Here is a 25,954-nt window from a genome sequence, read left to right on the forward strand (position 1 = left end):
TATATTGTGTGAGAGAGGTTTGCATTCATCCTTAGCAGCCCTGTATTTTACACTATATTACTGCTTTACTGAATATACAATCAGCATATAATATTTTAGGATAAGACTCTGGGGGTCTTCACTTGCCTTTTGATGTATACAGTATATATATCGATCGATCGAAAGCCACAAGAACAGACTAAATGCTGCACACAGATAATACTTATTTATTTTTCAAAATAGTAATGCTTGTACAGTAATGCAATAGACTAGGGGTGCCCAAACTTTTTGTCTCTGAGGGCCAAAATGGAAAAGTGCCTGTGGGTCGCGGGCCAAACACAGCGATGTGAAGCATAAAACACATATAACTGCAAATAATAATAGTTACTTTATTTTATTTTTCGGTATACATTTGCATTTGATTCTATCTATGTAAATAATATATTAAAACAAATGTTAACTATGGCAAAAGCCTAGTTTTAGAAGAACAAAATTAACAACTGTAGCAATATAGTCCAAAATGTACAAAACAACAACACAGGACCTATAGTGACTTTACCTCATTCATTTGTTAACTCAAAGACTGCGATATTAGATCATTTTGAAACCATTTTGAAAGACCTTTGTTGATGTCAACAACCTTTGCAATAAAAGTTGGAAAACTAGGAAAGTTGATGCTACAACGCTCTGTGATAAATACCAAGACACCAGAGTGAAACAGTGCCCCCAATTTGACGATGGTGGCCAAACAGTGCACTGCATCCATATTTACCAATGAGAATGAATGGGAGAGAAACCACACTCAGCGCAAAAGTAGGTCCCTCTCTGGCGGGAAGAATTGTTTCATTATAGCACCTTAATAATATTACACCCTATAAGCTGCTAGAGCCAAAAAGACTTCTCTTCTTTTAGTTCCTAGTTTTGCATGCTGGGCTCTTCTTAACTAACCTTTTAGTCAACTCAGAGTATCGACGTTGTTGCATTGTCCTCAACTAAATATTTCTTGAGAGATAGAAGATAAATGGGTGCAGTTTATTTTGGGGGCGGGTCCAGCTGCTTCACTTTGCCAACCCTCAAAGCTGTGCACGAGCGTGAAACATAATTAGTTTGCTTGAACAATTCAGATGTGCAGAAGGGATTGTTCGAGCTAGAAACGAAAAAATGTCAGTCTGGAGAAGAAAAATCAGGTACCACAACTTTAAAGGAAATAAAGAGTATATGATCACAGTGTTTATCATTTATTTGTAAAAGTGTTTAATTGTTTCCCTAAATCACAGTTTTCGCTGTTTATTTGTTGCCATCTTTTTTATTAAGGCTATTTGACTTTATAAATAAAACATGAACTTGAATAACAAAGGCTCATGCAAAATCTTATTGAAATGAACGTTTATTTACTTGTCTTTTCAAGGAGATTGGATTGTATTATACTATACTGTACTACTATACTATATACTATACTATAATACACTTAGTTACATCACATTTAGTTACAACACTTTTGGCGTTTTTTCACTAATATTTCTCTATTCTTACAATTCAAGAGGTTAAGGTTTCTTTTTAAAGACGCTTTCCAGACCAAATCAAAAGTGCTTACCAGGTTGCACCAGCAGAGGGCAGCAGTGCGCGGGTCACCTTGATCCACTGGAACGAACACTTGTCACCGCATGAGTCAGACAAACAGAGCGGAGTATTTCTGTGTGACTTGTCTGCTTTGGAGAGATATGAGAGTCGCCGACGGGATGGAGGATTACAGCGCCCAAAATATTTGAGCTGAGGCCTCTGGATGCGTCACGGCCCAAAAACAGTCACACATGGAACAAAAATAGTAGTCGACGTGTGCGATAATGTTCGGGTCAGCTGTCTGCATCTGGAATAGAGATTCTGATTGGTGTTTGCTGGTTTAAAGCTACGCTCCGGAACATTGCACCAATAAATACAAAAATGACCAGAACATCGATGTATGAAAGTCAGTGTGGATGAACAGCTTGGAGTTAGGGATGTCTTACCCCGGAGCCTGGACACTGGTGGTGGTGTGGAAGACCCGTGAAGCTGCAGCAGTAGAAGCCGTGGATGGAAGAGGCGGAGGTGGGGCGGAGGTGGGTCTCAGCGCAACTGGGAAGCGAACAAACCATGACTGCTGGGGCTTAAAGGAATAGGCCACCGTTTTTACATACTAAGATATGTTCTTACCTAACCTTAGACGAGTTAATATATACCCGTCTGGTCTTTGTCCGTGCGCTCTGTCAAGCAAACGGAGCACATACGCAGCCTCTCCCACATGTCATATAGCTCCAAAAAAGCTACCAAGCTCTTCCACATGTTCCCTATTGAAATAAAGTTACGTAAAGTGGTTTCATGCGAAGTATATTTACACAGAAATGTAACATGTCGATTTTATAAGCAGATAAAAAGGGGTACTATAAAAAGAGGCGTAATGATACGAGGAGCAAAACGTCCGCGCAGTAACTCCTAAAGACTTCCCCCGCTCACTTCCGTCAATAGAAGCTGCGTGACTTGTAGAGAGCCTTTTACAACAAGCAGAAAATATATTTTAGGAAAGTGCTTGCACATTCCTACCTCATGGTCGAGGTCCTGAGTCCTGTGTCGTCGTCCGGGGTGAGTTGGAAATCTGTGAAACATTACTACACTATATACTTTCTGCTTGTTATCACAGCCCGGCACGATGCACGTAAAAGGCATTGTTCGCAAGTTATCGACCCTTCTTCAACTGTTCTCTGCGAGCTCTCTACAAGTCACGCAGCTTCTATTGACGGAAGTGAGCGGGGGAAGTCTTTAGGAGTTACTGCGCGGACGTTTTGCTCCTCGTATCATTACGCCTCACAATATAGTACCCCTTTTTATCTGCTAATAAAATCGACATGCTACATTTCTGTGTAAATATACTTCGCATGAAAACACTTCACGTAACTTTATTTAAATAGGGAACACGTGGAAGAGCTTGGTAGCTTCTATCGTGAGCTTTTTTGGAGCTATATGACATATGGGAGAGGCTGCGTATGTGCTCCGTTTGCGTGACAGAGCGCACGGACAAAGACCAGACGGGGATATATTAACTCGACTACGGTTAGGTAAGAACATATCTCAGTATGTAAAAACGGTGGCCTATTCCTTTAAAAGTGGGATCGAGGGCAATGATTGGCGACTATGGAGGTGCGGCTCTTACGCTGATGGCTGAGGTGGAGGTGTGGCCCTCTCGGAAGCGATCACTGGCTGGAGGTCGGTGATGCTGAAATTAGTCTCCCAGGTTGAATTAACGCCTAGGCTTCATTTGGCTTACCTTGGCAGGAAGCTGAATTCTCGTGGTATTTCTGAGTTTAAAAACACACGAGAATCCACCTTGAACTGCTCCCACCGTCACCGTTCGCAACTAAAAAGACACTAATTAAAAATGTGGCGAGGTTTGCTGCAACACAAAACACATGAACCAATGAATTTGAGGTGTTTTTGATCCAATCACAGCAAATACTGCTCCAAACATGACCTCTCTCCAAACGATTCAAGCCGGCGCGGTCCCAGACTGATGTCAGTGCAAATGTTATTGGCTGTGTAATATCAATGTGGCTCTGGCCAGGTTATGCATCGGCAATATTAGAATCCAAAATGTTACGAAGTGTGCCTTTAACCTCTTGGTGGCAGTAAATGTTATTTTTTTCCCAAGTCCAGGTTTACAGCTTGGCTCAGTCTATTTACCTCCCGAGGGTTTGTCATGTTTACATTTTGACATTCGTTTAACCCCGGCCTTAACCAATGTTCTCCAGTTCAGCTTTACCTAAATGTTAAAGGTTCTTGAAAAAAATCGTCAAAATAGAGACAAAAATGCGCCAGAAAAGCAACAATAACACAATAAAAAAAAATCTACAAAAACAAAAGAGCAAAAAGAACAAAACATTTTGAAAACACGACAGAAAACACTTAAAAAATGTGACAAAAACTCCTAAAAATGTAATGAAAAAGTGACAAAAATGTTACGAAAAAGTGACAAAAATAATATGAAAAAGTGTCAAAAATGTTACGAAAAAGTGACAAAAATGTTACGAAAAAGTGATAAAAATTCTACGAAAAAGTGACAAAAATTCTACGAAAAAGTGTCAAAAATGTTACAAAAAAGTGACAACAATTCTACGAAAAAATGACAAAAATATTACGAAAAAGTGACAAAAATTCTACGAAAAAGTGACAAAAATTCTACGAAAAAGTGTCAAAAATGTTACAAAAAAGTGACAACAATTCTACGAAAAAAATAAAAAAATAAAAAAATAAAATATTTATTTATTTTTTAAATAAAATATTTGCTTCATTCAAATATTTTATTTACCCTTTTTTGGTATTTCTGTAACATTTTAGATTTGGGTAAAGCTGAACTGGAGAAAATACACTCGGTTAAGGCGAGGGTTAAGAGGATAAACAAATGTCAAACTGTACACATGGCAAACCCTCCAGAGATCGATCGACTGAGCTGTAAACCTTGACTTAGGAAAAAAAAAAAAAAACATTTACTGGCACAGTTTTCTGCAACACGGCCCGAGACAAAAAGCATGGAAACAGAAAAATGTGCAAAAGTTTATTATTTGTCGAGATTTAGTTCAATTTTCACCTAGTTTTTGTTCAACGGCACAGTTTTTAATTAATTTAGTAAAATATTAAAAAAACAAAACCGTTACTGCATACAGCAAATTCTTCACATGTCCTGTTGCTATAGTTACTGCACCAGCAGCTTCTTGTGGCTCGTCAGGTGCTTCTCGACCTCTAGCGTCATGTCCGTGATGCTCAACAAGGTGATGTCCAACGGCAGCACGTTCTCCTCGTCCGACGGGGGCTCCAGCGCGTCGAACTGCGACCGGAGCAGGTTGGCCATCATGTAGTGGCCCTTTCTCAAAGCTAGTCTCTGGTAAATAAGGTTATAGTCCCCGTGCAGGAAGAGGAAGCAGATGTCGGGCGAGGCGGGAGGGAGGTGAAGAGGAGGAACGGCGTCCCGATGGTGAGAAGAGCCGAGCGCCTGGGAGCCGTGCAGCAGGATCTGTCTGTAGAGGCGTTTGAGAGCGGAGCAGGCCACCAGAGCGTTTCCCCCGCAGCAGCCCTCTCTAAAGGGAGGAAGGAAGGGCATCTGTGAACTCTTAACCCCCTTAAGCGACCGCCTGGACCAGCACAGCTTCTCCAGCTCGGCTTTACCCAAAACTGAAGGAAAGTATCAAAAGAGCGACAAAAACGTAACAAAAAAAGTGATGAACGCTTGACAAAAATGTGATGAAGAGACAGCAGAGACAAAAAAGTGACTAAAATGTTATGAAAAAGTGACAAAAAAGTGACAAAAAAGTGACAAAAATGTTACAAAAATGTTACAAAAAAGTGACAAAAATATTATAAAAAAGTGACAAAAAATGAGACAAAAAAGTGACAAAAATGTTATAAAAAAAGTGACAAAAATGTTACAAAAAAGTGACAAAAATACTATAAAAAAGTGACAAAAAAAGTGACAAAAAATGACGAAAAATGTGACAAAAATGTTACAAAAAAGTGACAAAAATGTTACAAAAAAGTGACAAAAATGTGACAAAAATGTTACAAAAAAGTGACAAAAATATTATAAAAAAGTGGCAAAAAATGACAAAAAATGTGACAAAAATGTTACAAAAAAGTGACAAAAATATTATAAAAAAGTGGCAAAAAATGACAAAAAATGTGACAAAAATGTTACAAAAAAGTGACAAAAATATTATAAAAAAGTGGCAAAAAAATGACAAAAAATGTTACAAAAAAGTGACAAAAATGTTACAAAAAAGTGACAAAAATATTATAAAAAAGTGACAAAAAATGAGACAAAAAGTGACAAAAATGTTATAAAAAAGTGACAAAAATACTATAAAAAAGTGACAAAAAAGTGACAAAAAATGACCAAAAATGTTACAAAAATGTTACAAAAATGTTACAAAAATGTTACAAAAAAGTGACAAAAATGTTGCAAAAAAGTGACAAGAAGTGACAAAAATGTTACGAAAAAGTGACAAAAAATGAGACAAAAAAGTGACAAAAAATGAGACAAAAAAGCGACTAAAATGTTAAGAAAATGTGACAAGAATGCAACAAAAAGAGCAACGAAAGTATGACAAAAAAAGCTGAAATAAGCAACAAAGAAGTGACCAAAAAAACCCTCAAAAAGTGACGACAACACGGCAACAACACAAGGAAAAGATCCATTCATATCAGTTTTGAAGGTCTTAGCTTTCAAATGAGGCGTTACACTGGCCTATAGCCTGTGAACTCTCAGGTTAAGAAGCTTTTAGATTTGAGTAAAGCCAAACTGGAGAAAAAGTGCTCGGTTCCTGCAAAACAGGAAAATGTACAGACTCTAAACTTCTATCTGGGTCATGCTTAAAGTAACCCCGGGTCACAAACAGCGGCGCGTTCATCAGTCATGCTTAAAAAGTGTGGATGAGAACGGTCTTTGATGTAGCGCCTGACGTTTAAGGAATAATAATAATAAAAAACCCAACTCTCTGCTTTTCAACCCAATTCACAAACCAGCGCTGATGTTTCTGATCTCTGTGACGCGTCCGCGACGGCGCCGTGTCTGTTGCTGATTGCTTTGCGAGTATTTACCTCTCGATGACGTCATGCAGTCGGAGAAGCCAAGGGAATCTGTCCTGAAAACAGAAACAAAAAGGCTTTTACTACACAACGCAAATGTCAAAATGATGGTGATTCCTTTAGTCACATATTCTGCTGTCAAAGGCTGTAAATTATGCTTCATTCAAATATTTTATTTACCCTTTTTTGGTATTTCTGTTAATACCGTGCATTGAATAAGAGTTTACCTCCACCACACTCCATTTTGGACAGGCTATATCTAATAAATAAACGTTTTTGTGATTATATTGAGCTGTGTGTTATGTTATGACCTTACAACAGCCTAATGTATCATGTGTGCTATGTTTTTCCCCCCAAAACAGTGGTCAGCAAAACAATTTGTGTAAATACAGCTCAGAATACAGCAAGAAATACAATTCAGCCCTATTTCCCAAGGATACGACAAGCTCTGTTGCCATTAGCTTAATAATAATAATAATAGATTTAATTTATAATGCACTTTTCATTCGAATGAATCTCAAAGTGCTACATTTAAAACTCTATAAAACAACACCAGATTAACACTTGAAACTTTCCTAAATAAAAATGTCTTTAGTTCAGCTTTAAATAAGTCCAGACTCTGCACTCCCCTGAGCTCCACGAGGGGGCGCTATTCCAGAGGTGCAACTGAACAAAAGGCTCTATCATCCATAGTTCGAAGCTCAGGGTGTGGGTGGAGCTTTGGAGAGGATGAGTTCTTGTCGATATGAGGGACCATGGCCGATGATGCATTTATGGGTGAGAAGGAGAGTTTTGTATTGAATACGGAAAGGAACTGGAAGCCAGTGGAGGGAATATAGAATTGGGGTGATGTGCCCATACTTGCGTACTTGCATAAGGATTCAATTAGCTTAACTAATAGCTGAAATGATCAGAAAAGCTTGATGAAGCGATCTAGAATAAACACACAAAGAAGCTCCACCTCTTTATATCAGCAGGTGAGGGGGGACATTGTTATGAGCTCTTGGAGACAGTCTGGGAATTATTACTTATTACTTAACCTTAACTGAGGGCATTTTCTACAGGTGGGCTCATGGATCTTTTTCTTGCATTCTTGCCATCACTATGACTTTTTTTATTCATCACTTTTTAGTCCAATTTTTGTCACCTTTTTGTTGTGTTTTCATCACTGTTTTGTTCCTCTTTCGTCACATTTTTGACGCGTTTTTGGCACATTTGTATCACAGGTTTTTCTTGCTCTTTTGTTGCATTTTCATCCTCATTTTTGCCACTGTTTTGATGCTTTTAACAAGCTTTGGGTAATGCCAAACTGGAGAAAATGTGCTGGATTAAGAGGTTAAATGCCCAATACCTGAAAAACAAGGGGCACAAACTCATCCCTAATCTTCCTAACAGATTTTGTAGCATCCCAATTCTTCACAGGGACAACTTGCAGTCACTTTTCAGGGTCACTTTCACAAAAAACGCTAGAAAAGTATCCTGAAAATATCCTTAATGAAATTGTTTCGTGTGTGTTCAGTGTTTTCCCCACAAATGTCTGAGTTTTCAATAAACTTAAGGAAGGACAAAACAATTTCATTCCAGAACTAGAAAAAACAAATCAGCTATAGCTCCTTAAGTGCCACAGTGGAGCTCAGTCGTCTTCTATTGTAATATTTCTATCCTGATTGAAATAAAGAACTGATAAACACATTCCTGCTGCTCCGTTTGGATTTGCCAGCCCAACATCCAGCATCAAACATTTGCTGAGCCTATAATCCTGAATGTACATATGTCCGTGTCTCGCCTCTGCTCTGAGTGAAGGGCCGCACTGGCAGCTGCTTCACAGTCCATTCACAGTCCCTTGTTCAAAGACAGAAATTACCATCCAAAAACATCCGTCTGTCTGCGATGAAAGTCTACGCTCAAAGTGTTTGGGGTTAGATGTATATAGGGCTGGGTACTGTTACATACCGGTACTTTAACGATACTTGATTGATGCCTGATCCGATACCTATACTAAAATATTTGTCTATGAACCAGAAAACAGAACAATAATGTGTGGAAAATCTGCACATTTACAGTATCAGGTTAATCTCCAATGTCAAGAATTGTGTGTAAAAATGGGGAATAATTTGGGGAAAATTGTGGCAAAATTAAAGAAAGATTGTGCGAAAAAAAGAAAGAAAAAAAATGAGGCAAAAATGGGGGAAATATGAGTAATATTTGTGGAGGCAAAACAACTTTCTCCAACTAAACTCAAACAAAACTGAGATCTTTGTGTTATCAGTCACCTTAAGTCTCTCTCTCTAAAACCAAAAAGGAGTGATCATGGACTCAGACCTGAACTTAAACAGCCACATCAAAGCAATAACATCAGCAGCTTTTTACCATCTGAAAAACATGGCTAAGATCAGAGGAACAGTGTCAAAACCAGACTTAGAGAGAGAAACGCTGCTGCTCGAGTCCTGACAAGAACCAGGAAAAATTACCACATTAGTCCAGTGCTCTGGTCTCTGCACTGGCTTCCTGTCCCTCAGAGAATAGAATTTAAAACAGCTCTGCTTGTGACAAGTCTTTTCATGGTTTAGCGCCGAAGTCCATCTCTGACATGTTACAGCCGTATGAACCATATCAGGGAGGGGTCTCCTGGTGGTTCCCAGAGTCAGGACTAAACACGGTGAGGCTGCGTTTCAGTTTCACGCAGCTAAAATCTGAAACTGTGTTCATGAGGATGCGGGACAGGCCTTAACTCTGTTCAAATCCAGGCTGAAAACAGTTCTTTTTACCTGTAAAGTATTTTATCTGCACTCTTGCCTTTTACTGTAATTGATTCATTTTTATGTTGATGTTTTTTATTTTATTTTATCTGTTTTCTTTTATGCAACTGTGAAGAACTTTGAATAGCCTTGTGTATGAATTGTGCTCTGCAAATAAACTTGCCTTGCCTAATAAACAATGGGCAAGAATGAGGATTAAAAAAAATGGGAAAAAATAGGAAAAAGATCAAATTCAAAAAATCATTTATTTGAGCTGAAACAACCAAGTCATTTCCTTTAAATTTGAGAGGAACAAAGTGATCGCTTCAGTGGGTAGAATAGTCTGTAAAGAAGGTCAGGTGCTCTTCGGGATCAAAACGTAAGAGAAAAATCCGATGCACTCTGATACCTGGTTAAAAGTCCTTTATTGGATGGTCATATACTTCAGGGCATAGCAAACCCTCTTTAATGCTGTCCCTGGACCAACGGCATCAAAACTTACATCTAAAGATACGTCCCATACTGGTTTCATTCATCGTTACCCAGCCCTAGATGTACAACATTTGCATTTCAGCCTTGAGTAGTTTATTTCATAGGTGTAATCTTGTTTGGTGCGAGTCTCCATTTCCCCAGATGCAAATCAAATGCTTAATGTATGCCGACCTCGCACAAAGCTGTCTGACGCTCGTCCCAGGAGTAAAAAAAAAAAAAGAAGCAAATAAAACATATTTCCCAAACCACTGACAGCCTACCTAGAGTCCCAGATATGTCACCAACCTGAAAGCAAATCATTGCCTTTACCACATTACGGATTCTTCACAAATGGCATCAACATCAAGCACCTCCAGCTCAGTTTTAATTTCATAAAAGCAGAACCTCATAATTTAACAACAGCTTTGCAGCTCACCTGTCATATCACGTGAAGTCTAGATAAGTAGAGTACTATTGTTTATGTGTATCGGGTAAATAGCACCAAACCACTAGAGTAAAATCCAAAGATGTCCTGACCTGGTCTGTGAGAGGTTCTCCACGAGTCATCTTATCAATGTTCTCCTGTGGGTGGAAGTCGTCTCCTTCATATAAGGGCCAACCGAGCTGGAGAGTCACAAGCAATAGTGATTCAAAAGGACTTTGCAGAGAGAAGGATGAGTTAAAGTCCAAAATGATACTTATAAGATACATTAAAACTATCAGTGTATCAGCTATTAAAGGAGGGGCACAGGTTATTGTAAAGGTTGTGGTTTAACTTACTTTTTCAGAGAGGAGAGCCCCTAAAGAACTCCTAAAACAACAGAGAACACAGTTACAAGGGTTTCACTGTTTTGTTCCTGATTTTCCTTAGCTCCACCAAGACTTGCAGCATCTCATGTTTGTTGATCTTATTGATTGAGAGGTTTTTCCTTCCGTCTGTCAATTTTCCTCCACTTTATCCAGAGCTGCCCAAATCAAATCAAATCAAATTCACTTTATTTATCCGTTAGGAACTTCATTTGCAGGAGAAGTGCCAGTACGGGCCCGATAAAAAAAAAAAAAACAGCACATCCACAGACATTCAACAACATACAGCAATAATAAATACATTAAAAAAACAGTATAGTGGGCCTTCGATAGACCAAGGTCCACACAGTCATTTATTCAGCAGGCGGATGGAGGTCGGGAGGAAAGTGGAGGTCGCCCTCTTTGTCCCCAGAGGGAGGGACCTGAACCTGCGCCCTGACGGCAACAGGGCGTAGTGAGAGTGTAGAGTGTGTGAGGAGTCTGTGGAGATCTGGGTTCCTTTCCTCAGAACTCTGGAGTCCAGACTTCTCTTCTAGGGGGATCCCAAGGCGTTCCCATGCCAGCGTGTCCTATAGGGGCCTCTCTGGGGCCTCCACCCAATGCCCTGAACACTTGCCTGACCCACCTCAGAATAAGAATTGTTTTTCTAAACCATCAGCTGTTTCTCTCAATACGGAGGAGCAGTGGCTCTAATCCGAGCTCCTCCCTCTTTATATAACCCTGTGGATGAAACTAATTTTGACTAATTTCGCTTGTTGGGGGTAACGTATTACAAAAGTAATGGGTAACAAAAATATATGACTTTTTTCAGTAACTAAGGAATATCGAATATTACTTACACAAAATACGGGAATATATTAGTCAATTTAAATGGTTTGTATTGAAATGCCAAACTCCCCCCCAAATGCACCAAATCAAGTAAACACTGGTGAATAAGAAGATCTCCAGTTGTAGCTGAGGTCGTCAAAACAAAATGAGAGAATGGGGAAAGTGAAGGAAAAGGAAATCATTGGCTGTACTTTTGCTCTGTGGCATTTTTACTGTTTTCAGTGTATATTTGACCAAAAGTCACTCAAGCAACTCAAAGTAGTGTAACAGCTACATTTTTAAAACAGTAATATATAAGTGCTTGTTATATTATTAGAATATCATGAAAAAGTGCATTTACTTCTGTTTATTCTGTCTATTCAACTTACAATGTGAACCTAAAATGTGATAGGATATATGATGTTAACTGCTCAAATAAACTAAACTACGACTATGACTCATTACATGCAAAGTGACATAATGGGCAATACATTGAAATTTAATCGCAATCTCTTCTTTGGTCAATCTCAATAATCGTCATAGGACTTTATAATGGACAGGTTTACAGCCATTTCTTAGACACAAACAATGCCTAGTTTTGTAGTTTGGATGAGACGATGGGAGACTTTTGTGTGTCAAATGAAACTGGAGGAAAGCATTGTTTTTGGTTGTGCTGAGGTTTGACTAAAAGATGTATCTAGTTTATTATGAAAAAATAAAATCGAATCGAAAATCGAGATTGATCAATATGAGGAAAATAATCGTGATCATTTTTTTTCCAAAATTGCCCAGCCCAAGTCAAGCCTTTGTTGATTTGGTGATAATGGCTTACAGTCCATTTTTAATATATTCACATTGTTCTTTTCTTTTTAAGTTGGGATTTTTACAAGCTGAGCCATAATAATCAAAACGATACAAATAAAGGTTATACATATGTCACTTTGCATGTAACGAGTCTATCAGATGTTAGTTTCACATTTAAATTGAACAACAGAAGTAAATGCACTTTTTCATGATATTCTAATTATATGACAAACACCTGTAACAACACTGTAACTACAAATATAGATTATATTACAATTCGAAAGTAACTTTCCCAACACTGATATTGTAAAACTACTTTTGACAAGTTTGTTCTACCAAAACATAAAAACAACATTTTGATCAATTTCCCCTCTTACAAACAAACAGATACAAAGAGCGTTTAGTTCTTACTTGCCACATCCAGACACTCCCATCAGGATGTAGATCATGGCGTTGGCACCACCTGCCCGGTCCTCTCAGTCCTGGTAAAAACAAAACAAAAACAACGTTATTTACAGTACGTTCACGTTATTACAGGGATCTGCGTCCACGGTTTACCTCGCCGTTTAAAATGCCATAACGCGGCGTGTTTTGCACCTTGTACCTCGTTAAACAATGGGAAGTTTGTGACAGTTTTTCTGTTATGGTGCCGCTGCTTCAGTCATGACTTCCGACGTGATGACGTCACACGGACAGTGACGGGACCCCTTAAAGTGCCCGCGCTGCATTTATTTTGTTATTAATTTACTTATCCTTTAGTCCAAATTTTATAATCACAAATGTAAATATTTTAAGCAGAAACCCAACTTTACACATTTTTATAATGACACTCTCTCATATATGATGATTTTGGAAGGTTCTGATAACAAAAAGCCTCAGTATTAGCTCAAAATATGTATGTACATATAAATGTATTTGTAACTGTATAATTGTACAATTACATTATACCCCCTGGCATATTCTGTATATTCTTGTATACACGTTGTCTACTTTTTTTTCAACACAATAAAAACATAAAAATAAAAAAAAGTGTCTGTCAACCACAGACAGTAAAAAGCTTCAACCAAAAACACAAATGCATTTGAATCACTAATGTAATGTCCTCTTATTTGACCGCCTTGAATTATTGTACCAATGCCAAAGACCAAAATTGTATGTAATGAATTTGCACTGTAAAACTATAGATTTTTGTATTTGTATGTTTGCACACCTGGCCTCGAACATTTTTTTTTTTTTTTTTTTTTTAATAAAAAACAAACAAAAGAAAAAGTGCCCTGTGCCGGTGACGTATCAGTTACGTATCAATTATTTAACTTTTTTTTTTTTTTTATAACATTTTTTTTGTTGCTCGTTTTTCTTACGTGTTCATCACTTTTTCCGTGGCTTTTTGTTGTTGTTGCATTTCCATCCTTCATCTCATTTTTGTCGCTATTTTGACACTTTTTTCATGCCAAACTGGAGAAAATGTGCTCGGTTCAGGTGGGGGTAAAAAGGTTAAATGCATTTTTTTGTACCTTTTAATTATTTTACAACTATACGTGGTTTGAATAAATGAAATGAATCAATAATATAAAATTCATTTTATTCAATGCGCAGAAGCAGCTACATGGAAAAGGTGAGAGAGCGCGCGGTTAACGTAAAAAAAAAAAAAAAAAAAAAAAAAGCCCTGCCCTCTCTCGTGGATCCGGCAGTGGGCAGCAGGACGCGGACGCACGCTCTTATCTCCCCTCCTTCTCCCCTTGTGTTGATTTACATCCACCCGCCTCACCACCTCTCCATCCCTCCATCCCTCCCATTCACTCCTAAGGGCGTCTCGTGAGCAGGAAGAAGAAGAAGATGGTCAGCGGTGACATGAGGAGCTGAAATCAGGACCGACAACAAGGATGAAAATGCTTCGGTTCCGCAGCCCCAGCCTCCGATCTGTGGACCAGGAGATCCTCTGCACGATCCGGCTACTGGACGACTCGGAGATCTCCTGCAGCATCCAGGTATAGCACGGCTTACACAAACATATGAGGGGTAGCGGCGCGCGCCTCGTGGTTCATGGCAGGCGGCTGACACATGGAACGACGCGATGGGGACGGTGTTGAATTGGATGGCTGCGCGTGAACCTGTGCGTATTATTTTAGCGACATGTATGTCAGCGATGAAGCCTGTGTTTCCCAGATTGTTGCAGCGACTATAGCACGAGCCATACACGGAAAATACGAAAAAAAAAAAAAAAACAGGTGACTTACTATTTAAACATTCCCTATGATGATGATAATAATAAGGGCAACATTGCATAGTAAAAATGATGAAACTGTTCAGCACGTTTGACAATGGAGGAAAAAATGAGACTATATAGATATAGATAGATAGATAGATAGATAGATAGATAGATAGATAGATAGATAGATAGATAGATAGATAGATAGATAGATAGATTGGAGAAGTTGTTTACAGTTTAACTTTTGATAGGCACCGGGAACGTACAAATTTTATATTTAGAAAAGTTGAAGGGAATACAAAAAACATTTACCAAGCATTTTCTCAGTCCTTTGACAGGTCCCTGAGATCTGTTTTTATCGTTTATGGTCGTACTAATGATAAAAAAAGGAAAAAAGAAATACAAAAACATTTACCAAGCATTTCTCAGTCCTTTGGTCGGTCTACAATACCACCTATTTTGTCGTTTATGATCGAGCAGATGATAAAATAGGAAAATCTGGCAACCATCTAGGCTCTTGGTCCATGTTTTGCACAGTCCTTTTGTTCATATTTGAGAAATATATCTATATAAATATAACTTACAGTTCCGAGGCAAATAGTCAGGGTTACTGGTCTCCTCCCTTATTAGAACCCACTGTAGCTATAGGTGTTGTATGAATATGATTTTGTTTCGACTTGATCCGTGAAGTCGTGTTTGGCGTTCAGAATGGTAAAGGGTGTGACTTGCTTCAATTATTCGAACTTGTGTCGCGACAACAAATAGGCGGCGTTCACGATTTAGAATGTGATGATGTCATAATGTCAGGTGGAAGGCGGGGCCAATACAACTCTATGGGAGAAATACAGTTTTTGTAAGAAATCTCCAAAACGAAAATTGACAAATGTTTTTCCTCATCAGTATTTCAACCTGGATAGACTCAAACAGACACAAGCAGCGATTAGGAAGATTTATTGACATGTTTATTAGTTTTGGCGATCAGACCCCGGCGGTCGACATCGATGTAAGGAGCTTGAAGTTAGCGATGTCTTCCCCGGAATCTGGACACTGGTGATGGTATGGAAGACCCGTGAAGATGCAGCAGGTAGAAGCCGTGGACGGAAGAGGTGGAGATGGGGTGGAGGCGGGTCGCAGCACAGCTGGGAAGCAAACGAACCATAATTGCTGGGGCTTAAAAGCGGGACCGGGGGCGATGATTGGTGATTATGAAGTTGTGGCTCTCTCGGAAGCGATCATTGGCTGGAGGGATGTGATGCTGCAATTAGTCTCCCAGGTTGAATTAACGCCTAGGCTTCATTTGATCGTGATTGGATTCACAAACCTGTGATATTATTTTTATGTCTGAAAGTCTTTTCTGTTGGACAACATCACGGTCATGTTTTCGCATATTGACAGCACTTTTTGACGTTTTTCGGAGAAAATAATTGGACATTAGTAGGGCTGCAACTAACGTTTATTTTCTCATAGATTAATCTATCGACTATTTTTTACGATTAATCAATTAATCGCTTGGCTTTGAATGTTGAAGAATTTTTATTTTTTCAATCTTTTCTACCACATAACGCTAAAGTGGCGCTGCTTGAGGACATGTTGATGGAGTAAACTTAAAGTAAATGTTTGTTGAAGACTCTTGGCACTAATTCTGCTTCTGACTGGACAAGACACAGGCAGATATTCATGAAATTTACAATGTAAAAAACACTAGAGACACTAACTATTAACCCCTTAACTCCCACCTGAACCGAGCACATTTTCTCCAGCTTTACCCCAATCCAAAAGCTTCTCGAAAAAAGGTGTGAAAATAGCAACAAAACTGAGACGAAAATAAGGATGAAAATGTGAAAAAAGTGACAAAAAATTGACAAAAAATTGACAAAAAAATGACAAAAATGGACAAAAAATGGACAAAAAAGTGAGAAAAATTTTACGCAAAATTGAGAAAAAAATGACAAAAAAGTGATAAGAATTTGACAAAAAAATGCAAATAATTTGACGAAAAAGTGACAAAAAATGGACCAAAAAATGGACCAAAAAAATCCCAAAAAATGGACGAAAAAGTGACAAAAAAAGTCACGAAAATTTGACAAAAATGAGATGACTGCCCAACAAAAAAAGTGATGAAAAAAAATCTGATGATGTGAGGAAAAAGATCAATTTAGTTTTGTAGGTCTTAGCTTTCAAATGAGGTGTTACACTGGCCTACAGGATTTGGGTAAAGCTGAACTGGAGAAAATTCTCTCGGTTCAGGCGGGAGTTAAGAGGTTTAAAAACAAAGTAGGTTTTCATCAAAAATACTACATTTTCATGTAATTTTTGCTGTATTTGAGTCTGTGTGAACCAGAAAACGATTAATCGATTACTAAAATAGTTGTCGACTATTTCAATAATCGATTAGTCGTCGATTAATCGATTAGTTGTTTCAGCTCTAGACATTAGTTCATATGTGCTGACAGAGGAGACAATGAACTTTGTGCCAGTTTTTGTTTCATGAAGATTCCTACCAGAGGTTACATTAACCGAAAATGCTCAAATTTTTACTTTGACGGGAAATTTCAAAGGCCGTCCGTCATTTTGAAGGATTGAAAATCAAGCGCAGCTCTGCTGTTTTTCATAGCGCCCGTGGCTCTCTCTCTCTCTCTCTCTCTCTCTCTCTAAAGTTTCACACCGCGTCTTGTCTTGGATGAGCTCTTACAAGTTGTATCACTGCCTTGCTCGCTAACTTTCCTGACCCGGGCGCTAACAACAACACTAGGGAAGAAAACCACGATGCAAACGCGGTTAAAGGCTACTAATATCCTTCCCATCTGGAGCCCCTCTTCTCATGTAAGTCTCAGGACGAGCTCATCTATGTCCCCCTCTCTCTCTCTTTCCCTCCCTGTGTGTGATGCCAACTGGTAAACATTGTCCCTTTCACCCACCGTTTCGTACATTCTGTTAAAATTGAGAAAATGCAAATAATAAGCTCTACTTAACATTTGTATTAGTGTAATCTGAGCCTTGATATTGATGAGCAGGTGATGCTCTAAAAGTCGTCCTCCTCTGAGACTTTTACGCGCGAGTTTATACACATTTCTGTTGCAAATTGCATTTATCCTGCAATCTCACATTTTCACTAACATAAATAATATGCAGCCTATATATATATTTATTTAAAAAAAAAAGAAGGATAAAAATTGCTCATGACGGATTTTTTTCAACCCTGTCCTTCAAAATGAATGAGAGAAATTATCCCGAGCGAAACCACTGATTCCTACAGTAATGACTGAGATATGAGCCAAAAAAGCAAAGACATAACAATATGCATGTTGTCACTTAGGACAGTTGCCATAGTTACCGTCAGTTGCTCCACCAATGTTAAACTATGGGCTTTTTAGAAAGTTGTTGTCACGTGAACGCCACCTATTGGTCAAGTCTCAGATAAAGTTCAAACCTAGGCTTTGCTTGTGCTGATATTGCTCGCTAAATGAAACCCATGTGAAAAGCGTGCTGTGTTTGTGTGGATTGTAGTGCACAATGGGACCAATACCGCACGCAGAGGCAGGTGCACAAGTCTGCATTTGGTCTGAGGCTACGTGTGTGTGCGAGGGGAAGTTTGTTTGAAGCTTCATTCACATACTCTGGTGGTAATAATGGGGCGGAATAGAGGAACGAGGTGCGGCTGTGAGAGTAAAGAATATGTAAAAGAACTTGCAGTGAGATCGACAGATGCAAGAGGAGCAGGACTGGTCAGAATCCTTTGGTAGGATTTCCCTTTTATCTCTCAAAAGGCAGGCGTTTTGACCTAGTTTTTGGTAATAACTTTGCAATTACTGAGCCTATGTGCTTGAAAAATCTGCACAAAGTTTTCTCCTCTGTAAGCACAAATGAGCACTTTACGGTAGGATAATTTAGGGCTGGGCGATATATCGATATTTAAGATATATCGATATATTTTTAAATGAGATATGGAATTAGACCATATTGCGGGATACTTCAAATTCAGATAAGCTATTAAAGCAGTACTAAGTAACGTGTTTACCTTAATAAATCCTTCCCGTAGTCCCTGTGGGGGTAACACAAGTGTTTATGGGATGATTGGAGGGTCTTTCATCTCCCCCTGGTGTCTCTGGCCAGAAAACCATGATTGCAACTTGACTGCCACCGGACCGGAGTCACCAATACACACTAATAGAATCACGAAGAAGAAGCTAACAGGCTAGCGGGCAAAGCTAACTGCGGGCTAGCGTCACTTTAAAAAGTATTTACAGCCGAGTTTGAGTGAAAAATAATATTTCCATTGTATAATTGGATGTACAATATCCCTCTCTCCCTTCGCCTTTTCTGTCAGCGTAGTATTTACTCTCACAGACAATTAATAAGTTAAAAAATTCCAACTTGCTACGACACCTGCAGTTGCGCTTATGGCCTTTAGGGGGAAGAGTTACTTAGTACAGCTTTAAGATTTCATTTCACAGCTCTCACATTGCGGATAAAATATTGGAGTATATATCGTGTATCGATATTCAACCTAAATATATTGGGATATGACTTTTGGTCCATATCGCCCAGCCCCAGGTTAATTGTAAGAATGTTAGGAGTCATGGTAAACCGCTGTCATGAGCTGTGGGAAACCAGCTGATCGGTTCATTTGTTTAGAAACTCTTTTATAGTGAGTATATTCATGAGACTCAGTTAAGGAGTATCTTTTGAAAACATTCACACCAATTGACTTGGATCATATTAATAATCTTTTGCCTTGTTTCATTTACTCTTTAAGGACAACTGTGAGCCTCATGTGTCTGTGTTTAGTCTGAGCAGAGGCAGTGGACGAGAGCCAAGAGCAGCAGTGAGGATGAACTCTTATTCAGAAGGGATAATCGAGCTCCGTGGGCGCGACTCTGTGGTGGCATGAGATTGTTGTGTGATGGAAGATACGAGTGCAGCCTCTGCCTGTTGAAGGAGGCTCATGTGAATAAGTGGGCTTCTTCGCTTTTTGTCTCAAAAGAACAGTTGTACATCATTTCTGTTCTGCCGCAACAATGTGGGGCTTGTTAACCTGTTTTTAAACCTTCAAATTGCACAGTGTATCGCAAAAATATCGTATCGCGACATAAGGTGATGCGATATCTGTATTGCAAGAAGCCATATATACCACATACATCACTTAACCCTTTCTTGTTTAGGGCCCTTTTCCCCAAAATGCTATACATGTGTTTATTTGGGTTTAACTCAGCCTCTACAAGGGGGTAGATGGCTAATCTTGGTACCAAAATAAACTTTTTCCTTGGGACTTTTTGTTGAAGTGAAAAATAATTTAAAAAAATTACAGTTTTTAAGTAAAAATTAGTTTGAAACAGAAAAATCAAAATTCCGCCTGAATGAAAAACACATATTTGCACCTAAAAATGCTCTTTCTCTGTCTGTGCTGAAGCAAATAAGAACAGAAATGGAAAAAATAAATATAATGTGTGCTCCCTGCAGTCAACAAAATACCAGTAGCTCAAAACACTAAAGTTATACATGCTTTATTAAAAAAAAGTCCAGGCGGAATCTAACTGTGCCAAATTGTGCCAAATACAAAATTTTTTTTTAACATTTTTTCCTTTTTTTTTAACTTTTTTTTTTTTTTTTTTTACAGAAATTAAGTATTTTAGTCATAGGGACATATCGGGTCACAAAATTGTATTCCCTGTCTAAAAATGAACACCATTTTTTTCAAAAACATTACACAATAGCATTTATTTGTCAGTGACCAAAATATGTACAACGAATTATGACAAATTGACATATTGTGGCTTGCTGTTTGAGGAAGGATCTGTTGATTTGAAATTGGAGGGGATGAATTTGTTGCTGAGAGTCCACTGAACACGGAGAGGTGAAAAATATGACTGACAGTATTTGTATGCGAAAGTTATGGCCCCGGAGATGCAGACACAAGGGGGGCGGAGCCAAATATGGCTCTTTAGAGCTTAAAGGGACTATACGGGTTTAAAAAAATGTTAAAATTAAGTAATTTCATCCCCCTACATCTTCCAGCCATGTCCTAATGTGTAAAGTGAGCCCAGACCCGAAGTGCCGTCATGCACGAGCTTAATATAGAAGGCGCAGTTACATGTATGACCTGAGGTGGCAGTAGTGAGTATAAATGTATAAATGGCCAACTTGCATCTAGCCCCTTTAAAAGGATATTTCAGGATTTTTGACATAGGGCCTCATTTCTTAGTTATCCAGAGTGTTGCTGGTACCTGGAGATATTTTTTTTGTAATTCATGCAGTTCTTATGTTTGAAGAGTTTTGTGGCGCTAGGCTAGTGCTAGGCTAGCACATTTCTATGGTATCAGCTAGCCTGCATTAAAAACAGTCTGACCCGCTCCACAGTGCACCTGAGGCAAATCACTTATAACAACAAACTAACCAATGCTAGCTGATACCATAGAAATGCGCTAGCTTTGCACTAGCCTTCATCTGACTGAGATCGACACATGTTTTTGCAAACTCAGCCAAAAACAAACTTATAAATGTGTGGAAGTTCAGTTTTAGTAATGAAGGTTATTTTAAGGTCAGGCACATTTAAGAGAAGAAGAAGAAGATCTTTATATATATATCGCCTTTTCACAGACATGGTCACACAGATGTTTTGCATTTTTAAAACAACCATCTGCTGTACTCAGGCACAACAAAATGTCAACAAAGATACATAATTAAACTACAAACAATAGTAATAACGAGAACCACCAAAGAAAATCCTGCTCAGCTTGTGTTGAAGGCCCCGTGCAAACAAATGGGTCTTGAAAAGAGATTTAGAAACATTCTAAGCCTGAGCTGTTTTGACGCTTGAGGGAAGACTGTTCCAAAGTGTGTGGGCGCCACAACAGCGAAAGCTCGGTCATCCCTCACTTTCCTCCGTGAACTCGGAAAAAACTAACATTTCATTCGCCGACCTTGTTGTCCTCTTTGGGACATAAACAGGAACATTAAGTCTTGTTTTTTGCTGAGAAATGAGTTACTTACTATTTGTGTTTAATTAAGATAAGATAAGATAAGATAAGATAGCCTTTATTGATCTCACAATGGAGAAATGTACTTGTTACATAGGCAGAAAAAGTGAGAAAAATAAACAAAAAACAATTAAATAGTAATAGTTATTTTGCTCTGAGCGATTTCCCTCTCCTAAGACATGACTGTAACTTTACCAGTAGTGGGTGCGTCTCAGCTCGTTGCCATGGAGATGTCAACTAAAGTCAACTAAAGAATTTTAGATTGAAACAAGTTACAGGTTCTCATTCAAATCCATTCTTTGATTACACACTGCAAAAATAGCATTTTCTTTGCCGAGCTGCTCATTAGGAGAATGTTTTGTACTGATGGCAACAGTATAGTCCAACATGTTACGCAGTGTACCTTTAAGTAAACAGACTATAACAAAAAATGTTAAAGTCAGTATTAGCAGTGCAGGTTTACGTCATAGTGCAAGTGGTTGATAAAGTGATTTAAATACAGGGATTATTGTGTGTTTTCTGCAAAGGGGTTATTGCACATGTTACTTTACAGTCTTGTTGTTCAGTCTGACTGCAGTGGGGGTGAAGCAGGGGCAGACTGGGACTGAAAAATGGCCCTGGACTCTGATCAGCCTGGCCCAAATTAGCGTAAATGCGACACTTCCAAAAAGACATATTTTAACCTCTTACCCCCGTCACGCTGTCGCTGCGTTTTTGTTTTATTAGGCAGGCATATTTTGGTTGTTGTTTCATTACTTTTTTTGTGGGGTTTTGCTGTGTTTTTGTCAAATTTTTTTGTCACTTTTTGTGGATTTTTCATTGCTTTTTTCCTTGCTTTTTGTCATGCTTTCGGCATGTTTTTTTTGTCACTTTTTTGTTGCTTTTCCAACACATTTTTGTTTTGTTTTCGTCTTCGTTTTCGTCACTATTTTGATGCTTGTCGTCGAAGCTTTTAGATGTGGGTAAAGTTGATTAAGGCGGGTGTAAGAGGTTAAGGATAAAATTGAGAGGACCGGTGGCCCTAGAGCCAGTGGCCCTTCTGTGCTCTTCCAGAATGGACATATGGCCAGTCCGCCCCTGGGGTGAAGGACCTGAGGGTGTCTCAGTCTGCCACTGAAAGAGCTGCTGAGCTCTTCTACAGTCCCGTGCAGTGGGTGGGAGGTGGTGTTCATGATGGAGATGAGCTTGGCTAAGACCCTCCTGTCCCTCACCTCCTCCACAGAGTCCAGGGGGCAGCCCAGGACGGAGCTGGCCCTCCTGACCAGCTTGTTCAGTCTGGTCTTGTCCTGGTCCTATTGAAATGGTTTAGTGAAATCCAGCAGTATTATTGTCATTGCGTTATTGCTTCCAACAGGGGCGGGGGTTCCAGACTGATCCTCCTCTGTGTAAAATATAAAATATAGAGCAGAATCATTCTGGTCTCACTAGGCCAGGGGTCACCAACCTTATTTCAGCTGAGGGTTACTTTAAGAGCATTAAGTTGTTCGAGGGCTACCAGTTAAAAACAAATCCTAAAGACTTAAACGTACACTGTTCACTTATAGGATATTGACCCCATATTATATTAAAATAGCTTTATTTTAAACTCATACCGAGTCACAAGAACCGAAATAACTGTAATTTTAAGAATTAGATTCAAGAAAATGAAGTGTTTTACACTTTAGAAAAAGTCCCAAGGGCTACTGGACATGTCCCAAAGGGCCCCTGGTGACCCCTGCACTAGGCTATGCTTTTTCAGCCTCTCCTATGGTGCTTTGAAGCAGCAAACTAAGGTAAAAACAAGACACACACAGTTTTAACCAGAGGTGCGCTATAAAACTGATGAAGTGATGGTTTATGGGCTTTGAAAATGTGGAGAACATTCTGTGTTCTATCTATGGCACAGCGAAATCCAGGAAAAAGGATTGGAAGAAATGTCCAAAGTAATGAAGCAGCAGGCATTTTTTTGATTAGGAAACCTTATAACGTAGAAAGAAAGCTCTTAAAAGTCAATTTTGCATGATACTGTATAATAATATATTTTCTTTGCAAATAAAAAAAATAATTGATGGGTGAGGTAAGAAAGCCAGTACGTGACGATTCACTTTGAAGTTGTCTGTGAGTCTTATAATGATACTAAAGTAAATTAATGATGAAAAGGGTTTTTGAATGTATTAATTTGTATGTTTGAGCTGCCTATTAATAAAAAAAACTATGTTAGAAAAAGGAAAACAGTGTTGACACTCAAAAGACATAGGCAGAGGTTCACATCAAGTTCCTAGTCCTCACTTTTTCTTTTTAGTGCTGCATTACATACAGTGCATGCAATTAATCTGTTGGGACATCAAGGCAGTTTAAAGTAATCAGAGCAAATCACTGCATCTTCATTACATTATTGGAGCCACTCTCATGAGTCATAACACAACACTTATGTTGATTCACTGCGCGTAGAGTATTATTGAGTCATCAGTGATCATTTATTGTGTTGTTTTGAGGCCTTTTATGAATGTTGTTAACATAATTCCCCAATCCTACTATCACTGGTAGTATTTGTATATTTTGCACGTCTCGTCGTCTGCTGTAAAGAGAGGCCAAAGAGCTGTGATTAAGAGAATACAGTTTACTCTAAAATGAATCCTCCTCCAGGTGCATGTGTCTGTGTTTTGTCTGAGCAGCGGCACTGGACGCGAGCCAAGAAGAGGAGTTTGTTTAGTGTGTGTATTCAGATGCAGAGGAGGGGATTTTAGAGCCTACTACAAAATATGAAGCAGGCTATGAATACAGTTTAGAGCTAAAAGCATGTTCTGAAATGCACATAAGTCTTGTATTAGTTTAGCAGTTCATATGTAAGTCTTCTCTTTTTAAAGGGATATTTCAGGATTTTTGACATAGGGCCTCATTTCCTAGTTATCCAGAGTGTTGCTGGTACCTGGGGATATTGTTTTGTAATTCATGCAGTTCTTATGTTTGAAGAGTTTCGTGGCGCTAGGCTAATGCAAGGCTAGTGCATTTCTATGGTATCAGCTAGCCTGCATTAAAAACAGTCTGACCCACAGTGTACCTAAAGCAAATCACTTATAGCACCAGACTAATGATATAAATGTCTGTGTCCATAGAGCAGTGGTTCTCAACCTGTGGGTCGGGACTCCCAAGAGGGTCGCGAGACAAATTTGGGGGGGTCGCCAGATCATTTAGATAAATTATACATATTTTCATTAGCGTACAATCTAATGTTTTATTGAAGCATGTGTTTGCTATTTTACCAGAGTGCCATTATTTGATTGTAGTTTGATGAATTTTATTTCAGCCATTTGTTTTTTTCTTTGTTTTTTAAGAAGTATGTAGGCTAATGTTCCTATTTTTCACGGTGTAACCCGAGCGGGGGGTCACAAACCCCTTTTCCTGTTATAATGGGGTTTGTGGCTCCAAAAGGTTGAGAACCACTGCCATAGAGTTATTTTAACCATTTTGAATTTGACATACCTTATATTTGAGCAGCATCTGCTTCGTGGTTGTATAAGCTACGCAGCGGCGGAGTGATCTGCTAGAAAATAGTCCCACAAAATACGATCATTCATGTGATGCAAGGTCAGTTATATTCCAAAAATTATTCTAATGACACTTATATGGTTAGCCTGGTGTTATAAGTGATTTGCCTCAGGTGTCAGACTGTTTTTAATGCAGGCTAGCTGATACCATAGAAATGCGCTAGCCTTGCATTAGCCTGGCGCCACGAAACTCTTCAAACATAAGAACTGCATGAATTACAAAATAAATATCTCCAGGTACCAGCAACACTCTGGATAACTAGGAAATGAGGCCCTATGTCAAAATTCCTGAAATATCCTTTTAATGCTCGCGTAGTGAATGATTTAGCAGCTTATAACAACACTAAAAAGTGCTTCTAAGGCTCTAAATGTGCGTGAAAACCTGCCTGAGGTGGAAACTCCAGGGAAATCCATTGGACAAGCACTTCACCTCCGCACCAAGGACAACAGCATCAGCACCAGGGAAGACTACAGGCAGTTTGGTGTTTTTTTCCATGACTCAGAGAGGCCAGTATTGATTGAACTATAAGTCACTCTGGAAACAGCTGAAGCTATGGACTGTGCTGATGGAACGTGTCAAATCAGGACACGTAAATATCTTTGTGTGCAATTGGAAAAAACACTCCGGAGCAAATGCAGATCTACAAGGCTTATCCTTCCTGACAAACAAAGTACATCCGCTAAATCTGCTGTGCAAATCTGGCTACACCCGTGCCAGAAAGGTATTTGTCCATATTAGAGCTTTGAGAAAATAAAACTGAATATTGATATAGTACCAAATGATTCTGTCTCAGTGTTCTGGCAACTAAAACGCTGATGCACAGTGGGAGGAAAAAGTGTGTGAACCCTTTGGAAATTCTTACATTTCTACCTTAAATTGGTCATAAAACGTGGTCTTATTTTTATTAAAATCATAAGAATGAGTAAACAGTGTCTGCTTAAACTAATAACACCTAAACATGTTGTCATATTTTTATTGTCCATAACATGTAAACATTCACAGGACAGTGTGGAATAAGTGAGTGAACC

At 38.8% G+C, this 25,954-nt stretch overlaps 3 protein-coding genes across 6 annotated transcripts in view; 2 read left to right on the forward strand and 1 right to left on the reverse strand.

Annotated features, from left to right (window-relative positions):
* The window catches only part of qng1 (Q-nucleotide N-glycosylase 1), a 177,521-nt gene that overhangs the window by 135,010 nt on the left and 16,557 nt on the right, over positions 1 to 25,954 (forward strand). The window lies entirely within an intron of this gene.
* LOC306960620 (putative gluconokinase) lies at positions 4,689 to 12,880 on the reverse strand. 2 transcript variants are annotated; one of them, XM_079553077.1, is made up of 6 exons: positions 12,771 to 12,880; positions 12,624 to 12,694; positions 10,575 to 10,605; positions 10,332 to 10,418; positions 6,598 to 6,641; positions 4,689 to 5,081 (listed from the first exon to the last, which is right to left on the reverse strand). In XM_079553077.1, exons 2-6 carry the CDS (start codon positions 12,659 to 12,661, stop codon positions 4,700 to 4,702), a joined length of 582 nt encoding a protein of 193 aa, XP_079409203.1. In that variant the 5' UTR covers positions 12,662 to 12,694; positions 12,771 to 12,880; the 3' UTR covers positions 4,689 to 4,699. The 2 variants fall into 2 exon arrangements, with proteins under 2 accessions (XP_079409203.1, XP_079409204.1); XM_079553078.1 differs by having other exon boundaries at positions 12,817 to 12,864.
* The window catches only part of frmd3 (FERM domain containing 3), a 105,776-nt gene continuing 93,661 nt past the window's right edge, over positions 13,840 to 25,954 (forward strand). The window contains exon 1 of one of the 2 annotated variants that reach the window (XM_079552340.1): positions 13,840 to 14,200. In XM_079552340.1, the coding sequence (XP_079408466.1) occupies positions 14,096 to 14,200 (105 nt within the window). In that variant the 5' untranslated portion in view covers positions 13,840 to 14,095. The remainder of the gene's footprint in view (positions 14,201 to 25,954) is intronic. The other variant, XM_079552341.1, reaches the window with a different exon arrangement.

This window comes from Gobius niger (genome assembly GCF_951799975.1).
Source record: "Gobius niger genome assembly, chromosome: 1".
Lineage (NCBI taxonomy): Eukaryota > Metazoa > Chordata > Actinopteri > Gobiiformes > Gobiidae > Gobius > Gobius niger.

Excerpts from the sequence above, each read along its gene's own strand:
- LOC306960620 (XM_079553077.1), bottom strand. The coding sequence starts at position 12,661 with ATGATCTACATCCTGATGGGAGTGTCTGGATGTGGCAA. Across the intron at positions 10,606-12,623 it reads GGAGTGTCTGGATGTGGCAA|GAGTTCTTTAGGGGCTCTCC; the intron begins GTAAGAACTAAA and ends CTGTTGTTTTAG. Across the intron at positions 10,419-10,574 it reads GGGCTCTCCTCTCTGAAAAA|CTCGGTTGGCCCTTATATGA; the intron begins GTAAGTTAAACC and ends GTGACTCTCCAG.